This window comes from Telmatherina bonti (genome assembly GCF_933228915.1).
Source record: "Telmatherina bonti genome assembly, chromosome: 12".
In the NCBI taxonomy this organism is placed as follows: domain Eukaryota; kingdom Metazoa; phylum Chordata; class Actinopteri; order Atheriniformes; family Telmatherinidae; genus Telmatherina; species Telmatherina bonti.
Window position 1 is genome coordinate 30,157,914 of NC_136610.1, and position 18,316 is coordinate 30,176,229.

At 38.9% G+C, this 18,316-nt stretch overlaps 2 protein-coding genes across 2 annotated transcripts in view; both read right to left on the reverse strand.

Moving 5' to 3' along the window:
• The window catches only part of flt4 (fms related receptor tyrosine kinase 4), a gene marked incomplete at its 5' end in the record, with an annotated part of 64,019 nt that extends 57,934 nt beyond the window's left edge, over positions 1–6,085 (reverse strand). Inside the window, one exon of the mRNA XM_079250363.1 lies at positions 6,028–6,085. Within this exon, the coding sequence (XP_079106489.1) occupies positions 6,028–6,085 (58 nt within the window). The remainder of the gene's footprint in view (positions 1–6,027) is intronic.
• A 5,725-nt stretch (positions 6,086–11,810) lies between these two features.
• trim105 (tripartite motif containing 105) lies at positions 11,811–17,165 on the reverse strand (the record flags this gene model as incomplete). The annotated part of the gene is made up of 6 exons (XM_079250364.1): positions 11,811–12,660; positions 12,880–12,995; positions 13,166–13,179; positions 15,090–15,323; positions 15,864–15,959; positions 16,872–17,165. The coding sequence occupies 6 exons, from the start codon at positions 17,163–17,165 to the stop codon at positions 12,101–12,103; spliced, it is 1,314 nt and encodes a 437-aa protein (XP_079106490.1). The 3' UTR covers positions 11,811–12,100.
• Between the last annotated feature and the right edge of the window lie 1,151 nt (positions 17,166–18,316).

An 18,316-nucleotide genomic window follows, 5' to 3' on the forward strand; every position in this document is an offset into this window, starting at 1 on the left:
ATAAACTATCACGTTATAACGTGATACGTTTCACGTTTTTACAATAAAACTATCACGTTATAACGTAATAAGGCCCAAACTTTTTTTTTTATGAGGCTGACAGCTCTACGCGTCCGTAACAATAACAAAGAATTGTACAAAAAATTTCTTTATTAAACCTGGTAAAATACAGGGCATTTTTAAATCGCTCTGTCGTTAGCAATAGACCATTACGTATTTTTAAAAAAATCAGATGGTGTAACTTCTTATTAACTGGGAGCAAAACTAACTGGCATGATCTCAATGTTTGACACTTGCTTTAAAATGAGCATCGTCAACCTCGCCAAAGAGCAACCAGGGACAACATCATACACACAATGCATTTCTTCTTATTCCATTTAACCTCTACCCCAGTTACATGAACCAGTTCTGGGAAGTCTGTTTTTTTTAACTGCACTTTGCCAGGTCTGGCCTGGGTCTCTACATGAAATGAGTATTTTGGAGCATTGTGCGTGACTGAATTCTTAAAACTTTGTTTGTCTGCGCTGTTTCTGCTCCATTCCAGCACCCTCTGGTTTGGGAGAGGTTTGTATGTGGGCTATGAAAGACAAAGATGTGACCTGTAGGGGCAGACAGCTTGAGAGTTCTGCATGTACACTCAAAACATTTGCTATCTAACATGCACAACACGGCATGTTGGTGTGTTGTAGAATTTTAACGGCAAACAAGCAATTGTCAACTTAGATGAAAGAAATAAGCAACAGGCTGTTGATCAAAATGTTAACACTATCAGGAACCAAAGCTGGATGCAGGCAGAAAGCATGCTCTAAGTGTTCTGTTTGGTATTCTCCTGCAGCTGTACAGGAAGTCTCAGGAGTAGAGTGTATATACAAAAGCTGATGTCAGCATCAGGCAGGCCAAGTCAAGTATAAAGGTTTGTGTAAGTCTTCATTACTGAACAGTCTCAGTGACATGTGCACATAACTGTGGTGGAGTTAACCGCTTCACCCACATGGTTTACAGCAAACTAAACTGTCCTGCAGTATAAAAGTACAATCTATTCGTAATCCAAGTTGAATTGAACAATCATGTTTTGGAGATTTTTTTGTTTCATGCAGGTAAACTGTCATTACTGAGTTAAAAAAAAAAAAAAAAGAAAGAAAACAGGCAAATAGGTCAAAATGGGAGTTTAAAAAAATACACTGTTGCAGAATGACAAGATTACATCTCCATATATATGAAGCTAACAGTAGAAATCCCAGAACACTGATCATAACCCCAAAAGGTTACTGTAGGGATGATAAGATGATGGGTTGCCAGATTATTACAACATTGTCCAGGATTTTCTAATCCAAATTATGAAAAAAAAATGCACATTTTAGGGTATCTTATATCAGTAAAAGACAGAAGAAAAACAAAGGACAGCATGCCAGGAGGAAGCAGATGAGCAGGAAGTGAGTGCACAAACATCCTGAAACAAGCACCAAAACATCAGACATATAACTCATTTGTCCAAGCTGACACATTAAACTCAACACAATCTGGAGGGACAACCGTGACATACACCGAAATATTGAATCATCTTTCCGTCAGACCACTAAAGACATATGTTTCTGCATGCTGAGTGGGTGTAATAGCTTTTTCGTGATACATATACATCAATCTCCCAAGTGTCCATTCTTTATTGTGATTTACAGTTTTGCAAGGCATAAATTGGATTTATGGTTGCATGTTTGCATTTTGCACCACATGCAGAGTGAAAAAGTTCACAAAGGAAAAAGAAGAGATGCTCACATTCAACACCTCATCACCCCAACACAAAGATGCTACATGCAGGCTGAATGTTGAATGATCAGAAGTTCACTGAAAGCAGAAAGGTGATGACGTCAGCAGAGTTGATCTGATAGAGGAAGAAGAAAGAGAAGCATAAAAAAGTAATGACAACAAGCGCCTACATGAGAAGTAGCTGCAACTAACATTAAAGAACGTGTTTCTTTGCAAATCCATGGAAGTGTTTAGCATCACCATCTTGGTCTTTTTGAAGCCAAAAGCAACGACATTTGTGCCAAGTCACAGTTCCTCCTCTTGATCCTACAGTGTGGCTCTTCACATCTGCTTGTGATTCCTGCATGTTGGGTTTGTGCCCCCTTTCTGTTGGGAATCAAGAGGTACCAGCAACCTATGAAACCAAATGGCCCCCATATCCCCACTTGAAAGGGTCAGTTACCACTGTTCCTTGATCCCTAAAGATAAGAGATACTTTACCCCTGCAAATAGGGGCTTTGGCATTTCCTCTTTGACTACACGTATGTTAAGGCTGTCTTTTACAAGCCAGTCTTTGGTTGTTCTACCCATTTTGGACACTTCCACCATTGGTTACTACACTTAAGTGTGTGTATCTGCAAAGCTTATCTTCACACCAGTGCAGAAAAAATTGCAGAAACACACCTGGACAACAGACACAGCTTACATACAAGTATGCCACAAACAACAATGTTTAAAAGCTCATGTGAGTATTTGTTTATTAGAAATCAGTACTAATCCACCAAGAGCAAGTGATGTTTTTTTTCTTTTTAAAGCTTGAAGATGACATTAATGATCACAAAGGTTAATTTAACAGAGATATGACTGTGTTTACAGAATTTCATTACATTTCATCCATGTTTTAATGAGATATTTCCCTTTAAATGATAAATGTCAACATTGCTGCTTAGCAGAAAGAAGCTTAAACATGTATTTAACAAGGAAGATTGGCTCTCCCGCATTCTGGCTCTTCCTTTGTGGTGAATATGGCCTATTCCTGAAGCTCTATTACCTTTGTCACTTCTACTTTTCTCCACTGTCACAAGAAGCCAATGCTGAATTTCCTCATTCATTAATCTATTTGCCTGATTCCTCGGAAAAAATCAGCTCTTAGTCCTGTCTCTTTTAATATCAACGTACTTCTGCCAATCAACCTTTCAGACCATCTTGCTTTCAACCCCTCCTCCTCTTCCTCTTCATCTGGGCTTCTCCTTGTTAAACCACCAGCACTTACATTCCCATTGGTCCAATTTTCTTATCTTCTATCAAGACTCCATCTCTCAGCTGACTCAGCTGATTATCAGTCTGAACAACAAAATATGTTTGTGTAACTTTTCCATGTAATGGTAGAAAAGGTTTTCTGACAAATGGTCTACGCGTTTAAAAAAATTCAAAATGAAATAATCCCCCAAACATTATAGTAAAGCAACTCAATGAAAAGATATTTAACAAAATAAAACCAAACAGCAGAAAGAGAGAGAGTATCATTTAATGGGAATCTGTTAAATATCTGAACCAACCCACAGTGATTAGCACTTAGCTTAGCTTAAAGCTGGGCATAGTTTTTAGGACTGGAGCAGAAATATAATAGCACAAACACTATATATATGGTTATCATCTATCTAACACCAACTCACACACATATTTGACTTTTGCAGCAGGCTGAAAAAGCTTATCTCTCAGCTTTAGTCATATTAGGGGTGTTAGTGCTGAGAAACTGAGTGACTCGGCATCCAAATGCCCAGAGGGCCGTTCTACAGCGTGCCAATGATAAATGAGGCATCGAACTCCATATTTACTTGGACTTTACAGCAGAGACCTTCCCACAGGGAGCAGCAGGAGCAGCAGCAGCATTCCTCTCTCATCCGAGCTGCTCTCCAACTGATAGAACAAGATATTTAAGGACAAACACCACGGATCTGCTCCTCAGAGTCCTGAGGTTGAATCTTGAGATCAACACTGAGAATAGGGGACTATTGTTGGCTAGAACAACTCAACCTCTATGAGTGGACAACTACAGCAATAGCCAGACTTAAGAGTCAGATTTCTGGGATGATCTGATCAAGCGGAGGTATGCGTACAAAAAACACAAGCTAAAAGAAATATCAACACTCTGTACCCAAGAGTAAGCCAAAGATCATTTGGCTCGTACGTTTCGGCTTTGAAAAAAGGATTCACTACTTTCATGTGTGTCTTTTTTTTTTTTTTTTTTTATTACCGGGAATGTTTTCAAATGGTAATAATCCTACAACAAAAACAAGGAAATTAGGAGGAGATGAATCAGTCAGTGACTCAACGTTCGCTTCGGCAGCTTTGCAACACCAAGACATCTTAGTGAAATAGAACTAAATTTTTGTCGCGGTGTGATAAATGTTTTGAAATCTCCATAATTCAAAGCAGAGACTGAGAATGACAGGAAAATGGAGGAAAATGGCTCTGGGTGAAAGGCTTGAAGCTCCATAAATGCAGCTGCTGTGTAAATTATATCCTCTCCCCGCCTAAAATGACAATGACTTCTGCACTGGCAAGATTCCAATCCACCCTCCCTCAATCTTTCCTTCTGATCACAATAATGGGAAGCCAGGACTAACATCATGCTTGCATCAGACTTACTTATGTCTTTCTTTAAAAAGAAAGAAAAAAACACTTTTATAGACCTGCAGCTAATTTATTCGATGATGTTGGGGGGGAAGTTGGAAGGTTAGGACAGACCGAAGATAAATTTAATACATTTAGATTGATCTTCAAAGAGAAGACTTGCTGCCACAGTTACTCTGTGGGTGACTTTAAACATCTGAACACAGCAGACAAGGCTGGAAGTCATGTGCACAATCTGTCATTTCCATCTTCAAGTTGTAGAATTCATGAGAGAGAGGGGAAAAAAAACAAGAAGTCAAACTTGAAAATGAGTCTCCATCAAAACCTCATCATAGAAAAAAAACATTCAACACATTTCAGATTCATTTCATTCTGAAGTGATTGCAACAAGCAGCAATACTGATCCAGAGCGTGGCCTTTCTCTCTCTCCTCTAATGTGCCACTCAATCCCAGCTTCTTTCTGTGAGGCTGCACTTGAAAAATGTGAGTTTCTCCCACTGTATGAACCACCCTACCTCCAGTACAGCTGCGATAGATAGATACGTCTCTCTTTTATGTTTTCAGTGCCAGATGAAGCAGATACAGAGATTAATACAGAGATTTTAAAACCCTAAGGTTATGCCCTACAAATAGGCCAGTCAGCAGATAATGAAGAACATATGCTAATAGGCTTTAAAAGCTTGAATGAAGACAGTATAGTCAGACAAGACTTGATAATTAATGGGGAAACTACAAGTTACTGAGATTTTCCCTGTGCAAACACACACAAAATAGTTTTTTTTTCTTGTTTGGGGATGTGGAAAAGCTTGGAAAGACCCATAAAAGAACATACAGTCAGGTGAAAAAGTGCCACATGCCATAAAACCTTCCACCACTAAGAGCCAGAAGAACCTTTACTGCAGGTACAGGCAGTGATTATTTGTCCTTGCCCTGAACGAACTGGAAATTCAGCCAGAGCAGCTCTGTCATATTGATGGAAAAAAGGCGAAGATGTGATCAGCTCAGCCATATGGCGACCGCTCCTCACAGAACTGTTCCTTGTTCTTTAGGAACAGCTGTTCAACCGCAGCCAGTGATGAGCAACTCGGGCATGCAGGACACACTCATCAAAACTGCAACTGCAACTCATCACCAACATCGTACAGTCCGGATACGTGGGCTCACCTCCTCCAAAATCCCATTTGACCTCCATACATAAGTGATTCAAAGTGTTTTGAACACAACATAGCAGGACCTGCAGATACTTTCCCCTCTTGCCATTATGTTTTCATCAATTATCAACTGCATCTTTATCAGGAGCAATAACAGCATGCCTCCCCCTAGTGACTATCTCTGCATGCAGACTTGCAACTTCAGCCCATTAATTCAGTTACATACTGCTGGACGTGGAAAAACTTTCGGTGAAGTTCTGATTATAAGAATAAAACCTCTGCTGTCCTTGTTACAAGAATGGATTTCTATCTGAATGTAGCGGGTTTGTTTGAAAGTAGCAAATCAGATTAAACTCAGTTTGCAACTAACATAAATCTGCATCTGCCTCCAAGAAACATAATATGGATAAACATCCCAAGCAGTACCTCGATTTAGCCCCGGATCAGAAGTGAAAGTCAGAGCAAACAGTTGCGCGCTCCAAACTTTCCGGCTCACCTGAGGCGCACGCTATTCCAATCCAAGTCCGGCAGAAGAAGGTGAAATCTGCCTTCATCTCCAGATCTCCGGTCCAGATCAGCAGAAGCTGGGGCGATGTTGGTGGAAAAACTTTTGAGACGGTGGTTTGGATGAAGATTTGGTGGCAGAGTGTGGGTGGGAAGGTGGTGGTGGGGGGGGGGGGGAACTCAGGTGAAGCTCGCCTCTTTGAAGCGTGTTTGCGGGTTACTTTGCAGAGAGCCGAATGCGCAAAGAAATAAAGAAAAAAAAACTTTTTTTTCCTTGTCCAAAGGATGAATAAGGCACTGAATGAAACTTACTGTGATTCTCCTTTCCTTTGCTCGTGACTGAAACGCAGCATGCACACCCACTAACCCAGTACATAAAAGAAGCTGAATTGGAGGAGTGTGGAAGAATCCTGGTGGGTGTGGGTGTGTATGTTTTGGGGGTGGGGGCGGTGGGGAGGCGTGGGTCACCCTAACATCCATGACAAATTTCCTTCCTGCAAGATCCCATCTGTCTCATCCTCTGTGTGAACGACCTGCAGCAGTAACACACACGTTGTGGATGATGAAGGTTAATTCATGGTGCAATGACAAACCAGTGGAGTTTCAATGCCAAACTACTGATTTTGATTTTTTTTTTTTTTTTTTATTCCATGGTTTTTTAAAGGCAGGCTAAGGCATCCATGACAGCTAAATAGCTCTGCAGGTAATCCAAATGCCATCAGAAATTGTGACAAAGCCACAACAGGAAGTGCCAACAAATGCAGCAGGAAGATAAAACCAACAAAAAGCTGTTCATTAGGAGTGTTATATGAATTTCTCTCTTTTAGGCAGCTGTCTTTAATCTACAAAAAAATTAAAATAAAAATAAAAAAAGCATACTTCACTGGCACTAAAATGTCAGTGTTATCTCTCCAAGTCAAATATCTGCTATAAATCTGATGGAAAGACAGGACATCCTCTGCACTTATGAGCCCAAATTCCTCCTGAGCTTTGGGAGTGTCTTTCTATTAAGAGTCGGCAATTATTCTTTTACAGGCAGAGACATAACCAAGCTTCCAACAAAACTGAACAGCAGAGATCTTCCAGGCGTGTTTTAATCCTGTTAACCTCCTCCACCCACACATCCATCCTCCTCAAGGAGTCTGAATCAAGGAGTGTGAATGAAAATCTTGTACTAAGAGCAAAACAGGCCCCGATGTGAGCTGCTGTCAGCCCCGTTTTTACTTTACAGGGAGGGGATTTTTTGAAAATTGAAAAACTGACTCAGACATTAGAGGGTACAAGGATAGTGCATTTTGAAGATGAAGTTCACGTTCACAGACAGACTGGGTGTCAGGTGCAGTTGTGTGTTTGTGAACTGTCAGATGTTGCAGGAGCTCAGAGGGACAGTCCAACCTCTTATGGAGAAGAACCAGCATGCCAGCTCAAGCCAGTGTAATCAGTCCCACACAGCTTTACTTTCCAGCACCAGAAGTGAGCTGAAAATCAATAGTGTGCTGTATCTCCACTGGGAAATCCATTGCAACAGAAATACTGCGATAACAGATAGATTTCTTCCTCACTGCGCCTTCAGAACCGGTGAAAACCAGTGAACCCAGCAAACAGCAGCCACCAGTTAAAGAAATGAGAGAAAGAAATATTAATCATTGCTGTGTATGTTGTCATTCTCAGTTTGTGATTTGGTAACACTTTATAATAATGATAGAAATTATATACTTAAGTAATGTGTAACTCATGATGAACTAATGCATTAATTTATGAAGACTTTATCATGAATTCCTGTTGCTCATCATGAACTAATGATGATCTCAATGTTGATTCATGTGATTACTTGACCCTTAATTGATCATCAATTCATTAGTTCACTGTTAATTCATCAATACATTAACAAATTTGCCAGTTTAGATACAAGTATATAATTGAATTCTGCTACTTTCTTTTTAAATTTATTTTTATTCAAAGCAAGACACACTCAAAGAAGTTCACTGAGGTGAACATGGATATGTAAAAGTGCTTGGGGAGTTTATTAGGGTTTCAAAATCTCTGTATTAATGCAGTATATTAACAAAGATATGACCCCGGTATGTATGGAAATGCTTAATACAAAATACATTGCTGCTTTAGAAACAACAAAACAATAAATAAATAAACCTACAATCAACCTTTATTAATAGTCACCCAAAGTGCTTTTATGTCCATGTTCACACAAAGGAACTTCTTTGAGTGTGTCCTGCATAAATAAAAAAGACAAGATAATCAGTAGCAGGGAATTAAATTATATGTTTCTATTTAAAATGACAAATATGTCAACATCTTGATGAATTAACAGTGAACTAATGTTCATTAATTGATGATCAATAAAGGATCAAGTAAACACATGAATCAGCATCAAGATCATCATTAGTTCATGATGAGCAACAGGAATTCATGATAAAGTCTTCATTAATAAATGCATTAGTTCATCATGAGTTACATTTTACCTAAGTATATGATTTGTACTATTATTGTAAAGTGTTACCTTTGCTTTTTTTCTTTTAGTTCTGAACAATGTTGAGCGTGAAGTCAAAGGATCACTGCGTATTATTGTGGGCATGTGTTTCCCTCCCGGACCCCTTACGGCAACCCACCTCTCTGACCTTAAAACACAATGTTGTGATTGAATGGTTGTAATTAAAACGACCCCCCAGTTTCAGCCCTGCAGCGCCCCCGAGTTGAGAGGAAAATAAACATGCTAGAATGTTCTGATAGTCGAGCAAAACAGTGGTCAAGGAAGTTACCAAATCTCACTATGAATATAAAACAGATCATGTTTTGAATGCACGAAAGCATTTGAATGGGCACTGCTCACATAAGCGACTGGGACGACAACAATAGCCCTTAAGCAGGACAGTGTGATCCCCTCTGCTGTGTCAGATGAAAAGGTTGGAGTTTAATCATTCTGCTGACTCCAAAAAGACACCAGAGGACTCAAGGACCTGTCCTTGAAGTTCCAACAGTCCATCCGGCCCATCCTCAGGTCAGGAAACAGATTACAGCTCTGCAGCTACTACCATGGGAAGGATGTGAAGCACACTATGCTCCCTCGGTGAAGTTCACGTCCATGGGCCTGTGGACTGACTGCACACTTTGCCGAGCCACTTTGAAGAAGCAGTCTCTGCTCAGCGAAGCGTTTTGTTTAGATTGAAGCAGCCAAAAAAATTCTCATCATTCAGTAGCTATGCCAACCTTACAGACTACAGCAGCAGGCCTGTTACTTAGAAATGATTTACTGAATAATTACTGCTGGTCTGGACAAATTCCTCTGTGACACTGACCTGTTGCAGGTTAAAGTGAACAAGATGTTTCATTTGAAATCTTTTGGAAATCTTCTCCTGAACTGATCTGAGCCTGTCTGTTTCATACGCTCACACTACATTAGAAAGGGTGATGAAACTCAGCTTTTGGACAGACTTTTTTCATAAGGCAACAATTCAGTGGTTGAAGTTTTCTCAGTGGAGGACCGTTCTGTAGTTGGAAGCTTCACTTTCAATTCAGCTTCAACACCCAGACAGATGATTTTTTTTTCCCTTTTTCTATTATAGTTTACATTGTAACAGATAGGATGAAGAGTTTATAGTTGACATGACATTTCAGCTACCAAATGTCATGTATCAACAGTTGGCATCAGCTTCTTCTTAAAAGCTCTCTTTGGCCAGCAGCCAACATATAACACAACTCTATCTAAATATGTATGTCCAGAATTTACAATCCCAAAGGGAAGATCGTTGCTTGGACTGTATGTACAGCTGCAAACTGCAGCATCACTCCAGCAGCCAAGGCTTTTCCCTGCAAAGCCTCCTATGCAGGATATATTTATAGGAATCTGTTTATGATCAGAAATGATTACTTGCAGATCCTATGATTTATCCCTGTTTTACATCCTATGTTCTTCTCTGGCATTAAGACTTTTTTCTGTGGATCTCTGAAAAGTTTGAATAAGAATATTGTAATCAGGGGCACAAAATGGAGCTCTAGATTCTAATTTCATGCATCCGAAAGTGTAATATATTAGCTGAGCCACTGCCAATGTGACGAATCTGGTTCTATATTCAAATAGCGACGATATCAAGAAAATCTCATTTGTATTGTTTTTATGGGTTTGGATGGATCACCTCAATCTGAAGAACTCAACACTTTAAATTAGCTGCACTATTATTGTAATTTGCTGGAACAAAAACAAACAAACAAAAAAGGGTTAAAAAAAAAAGGCAAAATAAGATTATATTTTCTGACATGGTTATAAGCAACTGTCTTTAAAAAAAATGCTAATATATTCCTGTTTTATGCTACAGTTTCAATCATTGTGGGTTTGAGAAAATGTTTGAAAACTACAATAATCATTTTGAAGAATAAAGTCAATGCTCCAACCATGTAACATTTAGCGGGTTTATCTCTTTATTTTTCAAAATCCTCCTTAAAAATATTTATATCAGTGCATTTGTGATTTTCACAGTATAGCCATTAAAGACCAATCCATGTGCTTAATGTTTGAATACTTATGGGTTAACCCTGTTTTCATGAGTTAACCCATGAAAAATAGGAAAGAAAGCCTTATATTCCTTTAATATGAGGTCTTTTTTTTGGTCCTTTAACAAAATATAACAAATGATTAGCAAGTTTTGGGGGGAAGTATTTACCATTTATTAACATATAATATAAAAAAATCATTATAGTGTAAACTTCTGCATGTGTTCTACAGGATTTTGAGCAAAGTTTTTGTCATAAAGTGATCCAAAAGGCATCAGAAACTGTATCAAAAATGATACGTTTGACTTTATAGGGTTAGGTTTAGTTAGTGTTGAGTGTGCTGTGAATTCACAAATTCCATGAAGCCACTGCCCAGGAATGGTTTTCCTCCATTGTACCAGTTGTCCAATCAGAAGAGCTGGCGGCAGCAGTCTGCTCCAGCATACCCCCCCCCCCCCCCCCCCCCCCCCCCACCCCCCCAGAGACCTGTCAAAAATCCCACAGACAACACCACTGTCACTCTGTTTGCCTGACCTTTCACCTGGCAGGAGGAAACAGGAAGTCAGTGCTCTCGTGTTTAAAAAGATAACCTAGTGCCCTCCTATTCTTGCTGTTCAAGTGTCAGAGATAGCTCAAAAATTCCAACCCAGGTGCAGCGGAGTCAACAACCCTGCATTTCTCGCCCTGTTCAGAGGTTTTGGACTGCCATCAACCACATATGAAGCTGCTGCTGTATGTTTCGCTTTGATGATGCTTTATAACATCCTTGACTAGTTCAAGTAGTGTCGACTCAAACGTGGACAGGTCACAGATGTGCACGGTGTCACATCTGCAGAAAAGAATCAAAGTCGGAGTTTATTTATAAAGAAAGAATAAGAAGAAGTGATTTATTATTTACATCAGTAGGTTTTACAGTATTTGGTTTCATAATCAGAGGTGACTGAGAAAGAATCTACAGCATGTGTAAAACTTTGTGCAAAGACACACTGCACAAACTGAAGACTCAATATAGTGTTTAAAATCAGGCACATAAGATGACTAAGTTTAAATTAATCAGAAATCACATTCGGCATAAAAGGAAAAAGCCAAAACTGCTTCATTTAAAACGAGAGTACATAAAGTGAACCATTTCATTAAATGACAGATTGCATAGTGAAACACTTATTTCCTTCATGCTGATTACATTTCAAGGTGAGTTTAAAAAAAAAAAAAAAAGAAAAGAAAAAACCTCCACAGGAAAGACTGCAGATTAGTTTCTTGATGAAGGGTAATCATCCAGATTTTCATTCACAAGACTGACCATTTATACGCATTATAAAACTAGTACATCATGAAACGCACTTTGTTTCATCTAAACTGGAACAGTTATGAAAAGTGAACCAGCCTCTCCAGAATGATTACGCCGTGCAAAACATAAGAACAGTTCCAAATTAAACCCTCGTCACACGACAAGATGATGCAAACAACGGCAACGCTGCTTTTTAAATCCTGACTGATAAAGTGTCTTCGGTCAGTTTATGAATGGACATCTTTTATATACTACAACAGAATCGATTGATTTAGCCAGACAGAGCCATGGGAGGGTAATGGATGAGTTTTAAAGGGTGGGTTTTGTGTCTGCTGTCACTAATGCATGGGCTGAAGAAAGGGAACACTTTGCCCGTCGGCCCGTTGCTGAACGAGCAGAGCAGGCTCATATCATCTGCGTCGTAGAAGGTCACCTTCCTCTCGTCGCAGTCCAAGTAAACCCCGATCCTCTTCGGGGAGGATTGGAGCTGCAGCCTCATCCACGGCTGCGTTCCAACCCAGTACTCGTTTCCATTACGCAGCCGCAGGGTCCAGTAGCCATTTTCCGGGCTGAGCTTGATGCGAGCGTGCCTGTCTACCGCCTCGGATGCAATGCCAAGATCCCATTTAGGGCTGGAGCCCACGTCTACTTCCCAGTAGTGTCGACCTGACTGGAAGCTCTGGGCAGCCAGGATGTTGACACACTGGAGGAAACGCTTGCTGTGGCTCGTACGCTGGGTCATGAGCTCACATTCGAATGCTGCGGTTTTGTCCCTGTCGACTTGAATGCTCGGGTGGGCTGTGTCCACGTCAAACGTCAACAGAGAAGGACCTTCGAGATGAGTAGAAACATTGTTTTCATGGTGGCAGTGGTAATGTTTTCTGTTAGATAATTCTGCATTGAATTAAATGCTGTCAGTGAGACGCAGCATCACATTACCGATCTTGATACCATTTTCATTTCCCCTTAATTACTCCCAGTGGAACGACACAAAAATATCTGAACTCAAGTCTTTTTGTGTTTAATAAAGTAAATCAGAGAGAAAACTACCTGGCTTCAGAGACTTGAACATCCTTCTCCATGTGATGTACTGTAATGGAACCAAATATTTGCTGCTGAATTCATGTATGTCAAAATCTGGAGCAATATCCACCTGCATACAGGGTCTGACAATTAAAAAAAAAAAAAGAGAAAAAACAAACATACATTTCATTAGGGACATTCAATCATAGAACAAATGGCACTACTTAAGAGGAACCAGTCAAATAGGATTATTACTGTTGCAAAAAAAGCCTTGAAGCAATTACTGTGTCATAACAATGAAATGAGTTCTTACCTTAGCTGGGGGAGCTGTCGGGAAGAGGAGCAAAGAAAAAAACACATTAACTGCAGGTTTCAGACTGGCATAAAGTGACTAACTTACATAAAGTTCAGATATTGTGCATCAAACTGCCAGCTTTAAGAAATCTGTCTTTTCACAAATAGATATGACACTGTCTTCTCCATGTCAAATTGTTTCCCAATAGTTCAACTAATTCTTGACACTCAACACTAGTTTGTTTTTCCAAAACTCCTGCATTGAGGAGTAATAAATGGCATCATCTTAAAGACAAGTTTCAGTCTGAGTTTAACTGGATCTGAGACCAATTAGGTCTATTTAAGACACAGAAACTACTTGGTATCTATAGGTAGTAACACATCTAAGTGGAAAAGAAAATAACATGGCGTCTGCAGGGTTCAATTTGAGGCATTTTCCATTTAAGATCTACATGCCCCCACTTACTCAGACGATGCAAAACAACTAAAATGCTGCTGTTATTATGCAGATAACGCACTAATCTGCATAATCGCATCACTGGAGGAGTATAAACCCTAATGTGACCATTCTTTAATGAAAAAACATGACCAAAAGAGCCACAGGACAGCCATGGACAGGTACTTTACACATGCAAAAAGAAGTCCATTCTTTGTGATGGCATATCCCTCCACCACAAGTGTGCAAAGAAAATATAACATTTTTGTCTGCCTCTCTTTTGCAGATACATATGATAAATACGATGCCTGTTAACATCATATTCAAAATTTAGTCACTACAATTAGCTTGTACCTAAACAAAATGAAAATAGTTGGGTTAAAAAACAATAATAACAAATAATCAAAATAACCTAAATTAAATTAACTAAGTTAAATCATTACCCTGCAACCCTTAATTGGACTAAGCGGTTAATAAAATAAATGAATGAATGAATAAATGAGTTAAATCATTATTGACAAAATATAAATCACTCCTACAAATACTTTTTAAACACTTAAGTCCTTCCAATCCAGCAATTCAAGCCAGAACTCCAAGTTTCATCATGACCTCAGACCTTCATTTCAACAGTAAAAACAAGCCAGAATAAATTCCAGTAGGCTATTAACTAAAGAATAAGAGCAATAGAGGAATAAGAAGAAAAAGAGGAATAATGAATCTGGTCTGTTTTTACAGACTGATCAGGCAGCTGCAGCTGATTGTGAAACCCTCCAGATCCTCACTAAGACCAGCATCAAGTTTTCAAGTTTTAGATGTCACCACTGGCTACCTGGACGTCAAAACGTTTATGTTGATACACTGCAGCTGTCGGTTCACAAAGCTTCAAATAGTTAAAAGCATAAATACACCCTTTTTTCTATTTAAAAGGGGACACATTTCATATTATTAGACATAAGTATGAATGCAGTAATATAAATGTGCTACAGAGTTAGCCTAGCAGCCAATGTGCATCCGATTGTCCAGAAACAGGTCACTGACTTGCATGGCAGGTCACAACAATACACATAAGACAGCACACGGAATAAAAGGTAAATTGCAAACCTGTCACAGTAAATACAGCATAAACTGCAAGAGTTAGTGCATATTTCACATGCTGGAAGTTTTAGTATTAGGAATTAGGAATTAAGAATTAGGAGTTTTAATATTAGAAATATAAGACAAAGCAGAAAAACTAAAATAAGTAAAGCAAACAAACATGTAGACATAAATATATGTAAGTGTGTCACACACATGACAAGATTAAATTTGCAATCATCTGGCTTGTTATGAACGTTTAAAACATTTAGGTCATCTGGAGCATCATAAAGAAGCTGCTCTCGGTTGTCATACACCACATATGTGGAATATACTCACCCTGCTGCTAAATTATGCTCTATGGATACATTTACTTTGCCTGTGAAGTACTCCCATTTCAGATACATTTCTAATAATAAGAAAAAGCTTTCACCTGAGTAGGTGTGAAGTCTTCCATGGCAGTCCCAAACTGCTCCAGCACCTGCATGTTGTTTTCCAGCTCCCTCATGGCCAGCTCCAAGACCTCCAGGTGGCGCTGGGCCTTCTCCAGCTCCTCCTCTTGCTTCCTCCTCAGTTGCTCCAGCATACAGGCTTCCTCACCCTCCAGGATCTGATGTAGAGCTCTGAAGTCGGCTTTGACGCGAGCCTGCATATCAGCACTAACTCTCTGCGGCGGAGAAGGATGAATGTCATTAAGGGCAGAGGAAATAATGTGCTTGCAACAACAATATCTCAAAAGGTACAAGCATGAGGTAATGAAGCTACGATTAGATTCAAAGATGTATGTGTCAAACTGCTACAGGGAACTATTTCTTTTCATCATTTCAGCTCAGCACAGCTAGACGTTTAGATGCCTTTTCTTAAAATTAGGATTTTTTAGATTTACAGATTTTAACTGCAACAAATATAGCAGCATTTTAAAGATAGAAGAATGAAACTGTATGGGAGTTAATACAGTCTTACACACAGCTGACATAAAAAAAAGACAGGTATTTATGCCCTAAAGCACATTTTCATGATGTTTAAAAATCACAGCACAAACTCTCATCACAACAGCAAACAACACTAAATATCAACAGTGACTTATTGAAAAGCCACTGTTGATATGCAAATAAAAGCTACCAGGGAGGAATGAGTTTTCTCTTCTTTTCTTTTTTTTCTTTTCTTTTAACTAAAACTATCCTTTTGGATCCCTGATGGTTTGTACCTTTATGGTATTTATCTTGTCTTTGTCTTTGCAAATATATTTGATGACGTCCTCCTTCTTCCGGCGGTGGCTCTCCAAAGCTTCTCTCCGCTGTTTCTGTAGAGCAGCATTCAAATTAAATCAGTAAAGTGATGGAAATATCAGGAAAAAAAAGACAGACTGAGCAGAGAATCAAGGAGCTCAGTGATAAATGTATGGCTCCAATCGCACAGATAAACCAAAAATATCTATCTCCATATGACATGTACTAAGTGTTTAACTGTTGTGCTTGTATTGAATTTAAACACACTAAGTTAAAAAGTAGGTCTGGAGTTTTGTCCAAATTATTTGTCTAAAAAAATATGAAAAAGAAAATATTATGAGTAGTTCAGCATTTTAATAAAGGATCTTGTTGCTAAGTGTGGGATTTCTGTAACGGTTCAGCTTTTAAATATATCAAACTAGTAATATCAAGTTAATTACCTACATGTAGCCTGTTTTTATGCTAAGCTAAGCCTGACAGCTACTGTGCGCAGCCTTTCATTTGCTGAAGAAATCAATGCTCTTATCAAATCCTGGAAAGAAGATAAACATGTTTCCCAAAATGTCAAACCATGCACATCAATAAAGCTGAATAAATAACTCCCTGTCATGGTTTGTAAAACAGCTGAACATAACAACTATGATGAACAGTTTATTGTAAGGATTTGGGATAAGATAGTACGAAAGCATGTAGGTGAATTTATTGGCTTAACAGAGTATACTGGTCTACCAGCTGTGGTTAAAGCCATACAAAGTAATATAAAAGGGTGTGGACGGTGAACTTTGGCTTGAACATTTCCAGCATGACGTCTACAAGTTGGAAATGATAAACAGATATGAACTAAAATCAGGATTACAACTGTATTTAGACTCATATATAAAAGCTGGCTCATCTGTTGGTGATTGTTTTACTTCAGAAAAAAATTATAAGCCAGCAGAATTATGTTGTAGCACATGGTGGATGTTGAAAAGAGAGTAGCAACTCACCTCCATGTTCTTTATGTACGTGTCTGAGGTGGTGGCGCGGACCTTCTCTACCATGGCTGCCACAAGGTAGTTAGTCTGAAAATGTTTAGAGCTAAACTCCTTGCGGCACTGAGGGCAGGTTACAGGTCTCAGCGTTCCCCTCCAGTATCTGGATATGCAAGATTTGCAAAAGTGGTGCATACAGGACAGCATAACAGGCTCCCGGAACAAGTCACAGCATATGGCACATGTCAGGTCCTCTCTCAGGCTGCCCTGGGTGGGTGGAGCAGCAGCAGCTGAAGCAGCAGCAGCCATCATGAGTTTTTTCTTCCTCTCTTTTTCAAGCTTTGTCCACACTTCTGAGGAAATGAAACCACAATCACAAGATAAAGAAAACAGTAAATATAGGAACATCAACTATTCAGCTGCTACACTTTTTATTTGTCCAAGTCACGTGACCAGACCTTAATAAGAGGTTCAACCAACTATAGTTAATCTTTCATTGGCATGTTATAACCTTAAGCACTTAGTTAAAGTGTAGTAAAACAGAAGCCATTTTACCTAGAAACCTTAATCAGAATGACCAGCAGAGGAAATCAGGCTGTAAATCATGGGGCTCTGTAAGCTATCTTGTGATTTGTGTTGTGAAAGCAACATTTGATCAGATGTTTTGTTTATTTTGCACTGCCTGGATCCTGTAGCTGCACGCAGACGGCCAGGAATGGTTTGAATCAAGACAAAACCAAAGTTACCTAATTCTGTGATGTGGTAAGCATGTTCAAAGTTTAGTAAATACTTAAATAATCTTACTTCGTTCGTTGTTTGCGGAAGTATGGGGCCAAACACTTCAAAGTCCTCCTGCCTGCCTCTGATCCACCGCGGATCACGTCCTAGCTGCTGTTTGAGAACAGGACGTTCACGTGTTCTGCGCATGTCCGTACCACAAACCCACCTTGTGATTGGTCCATTAGTTTCACAGCGAACGTCAAACAACCGGAAGTCAAGACCGTAAACATTATTTACTTTTTCTATTATTATTATTATTATTATTATTATTATTATTATTATTATTATTATTATTATTATTATTATTATATTTTCTTTTTACTAAAAAAAAAGAGTCGCATAAAAAGGCCACAGCACTTTAAAATTGCAATTATTCTATTTTCACTTTTTTTTTTTTTTTTTTTTTAGCACAAAAGCAGAGAATCTGACAAAGTAATCCAAAAGCATCCACAAAAAAAACCTTCACACGCATCAAATTTGAATTATAGTCCCTCTGAACAAACAAACAAATAAATAAATACATACATATATACATACATGCATAGATAACATGAAAAAGATTTCCAACGAAATAAAAAAAATCTTACGGCACCCCACAAAATTTTAGATGTGTCTGATGAACCAATCGTAAATGCTTGATTTAAATTGCTCTCTGGCAAACTAAAAAAGAGAAGGAAGGA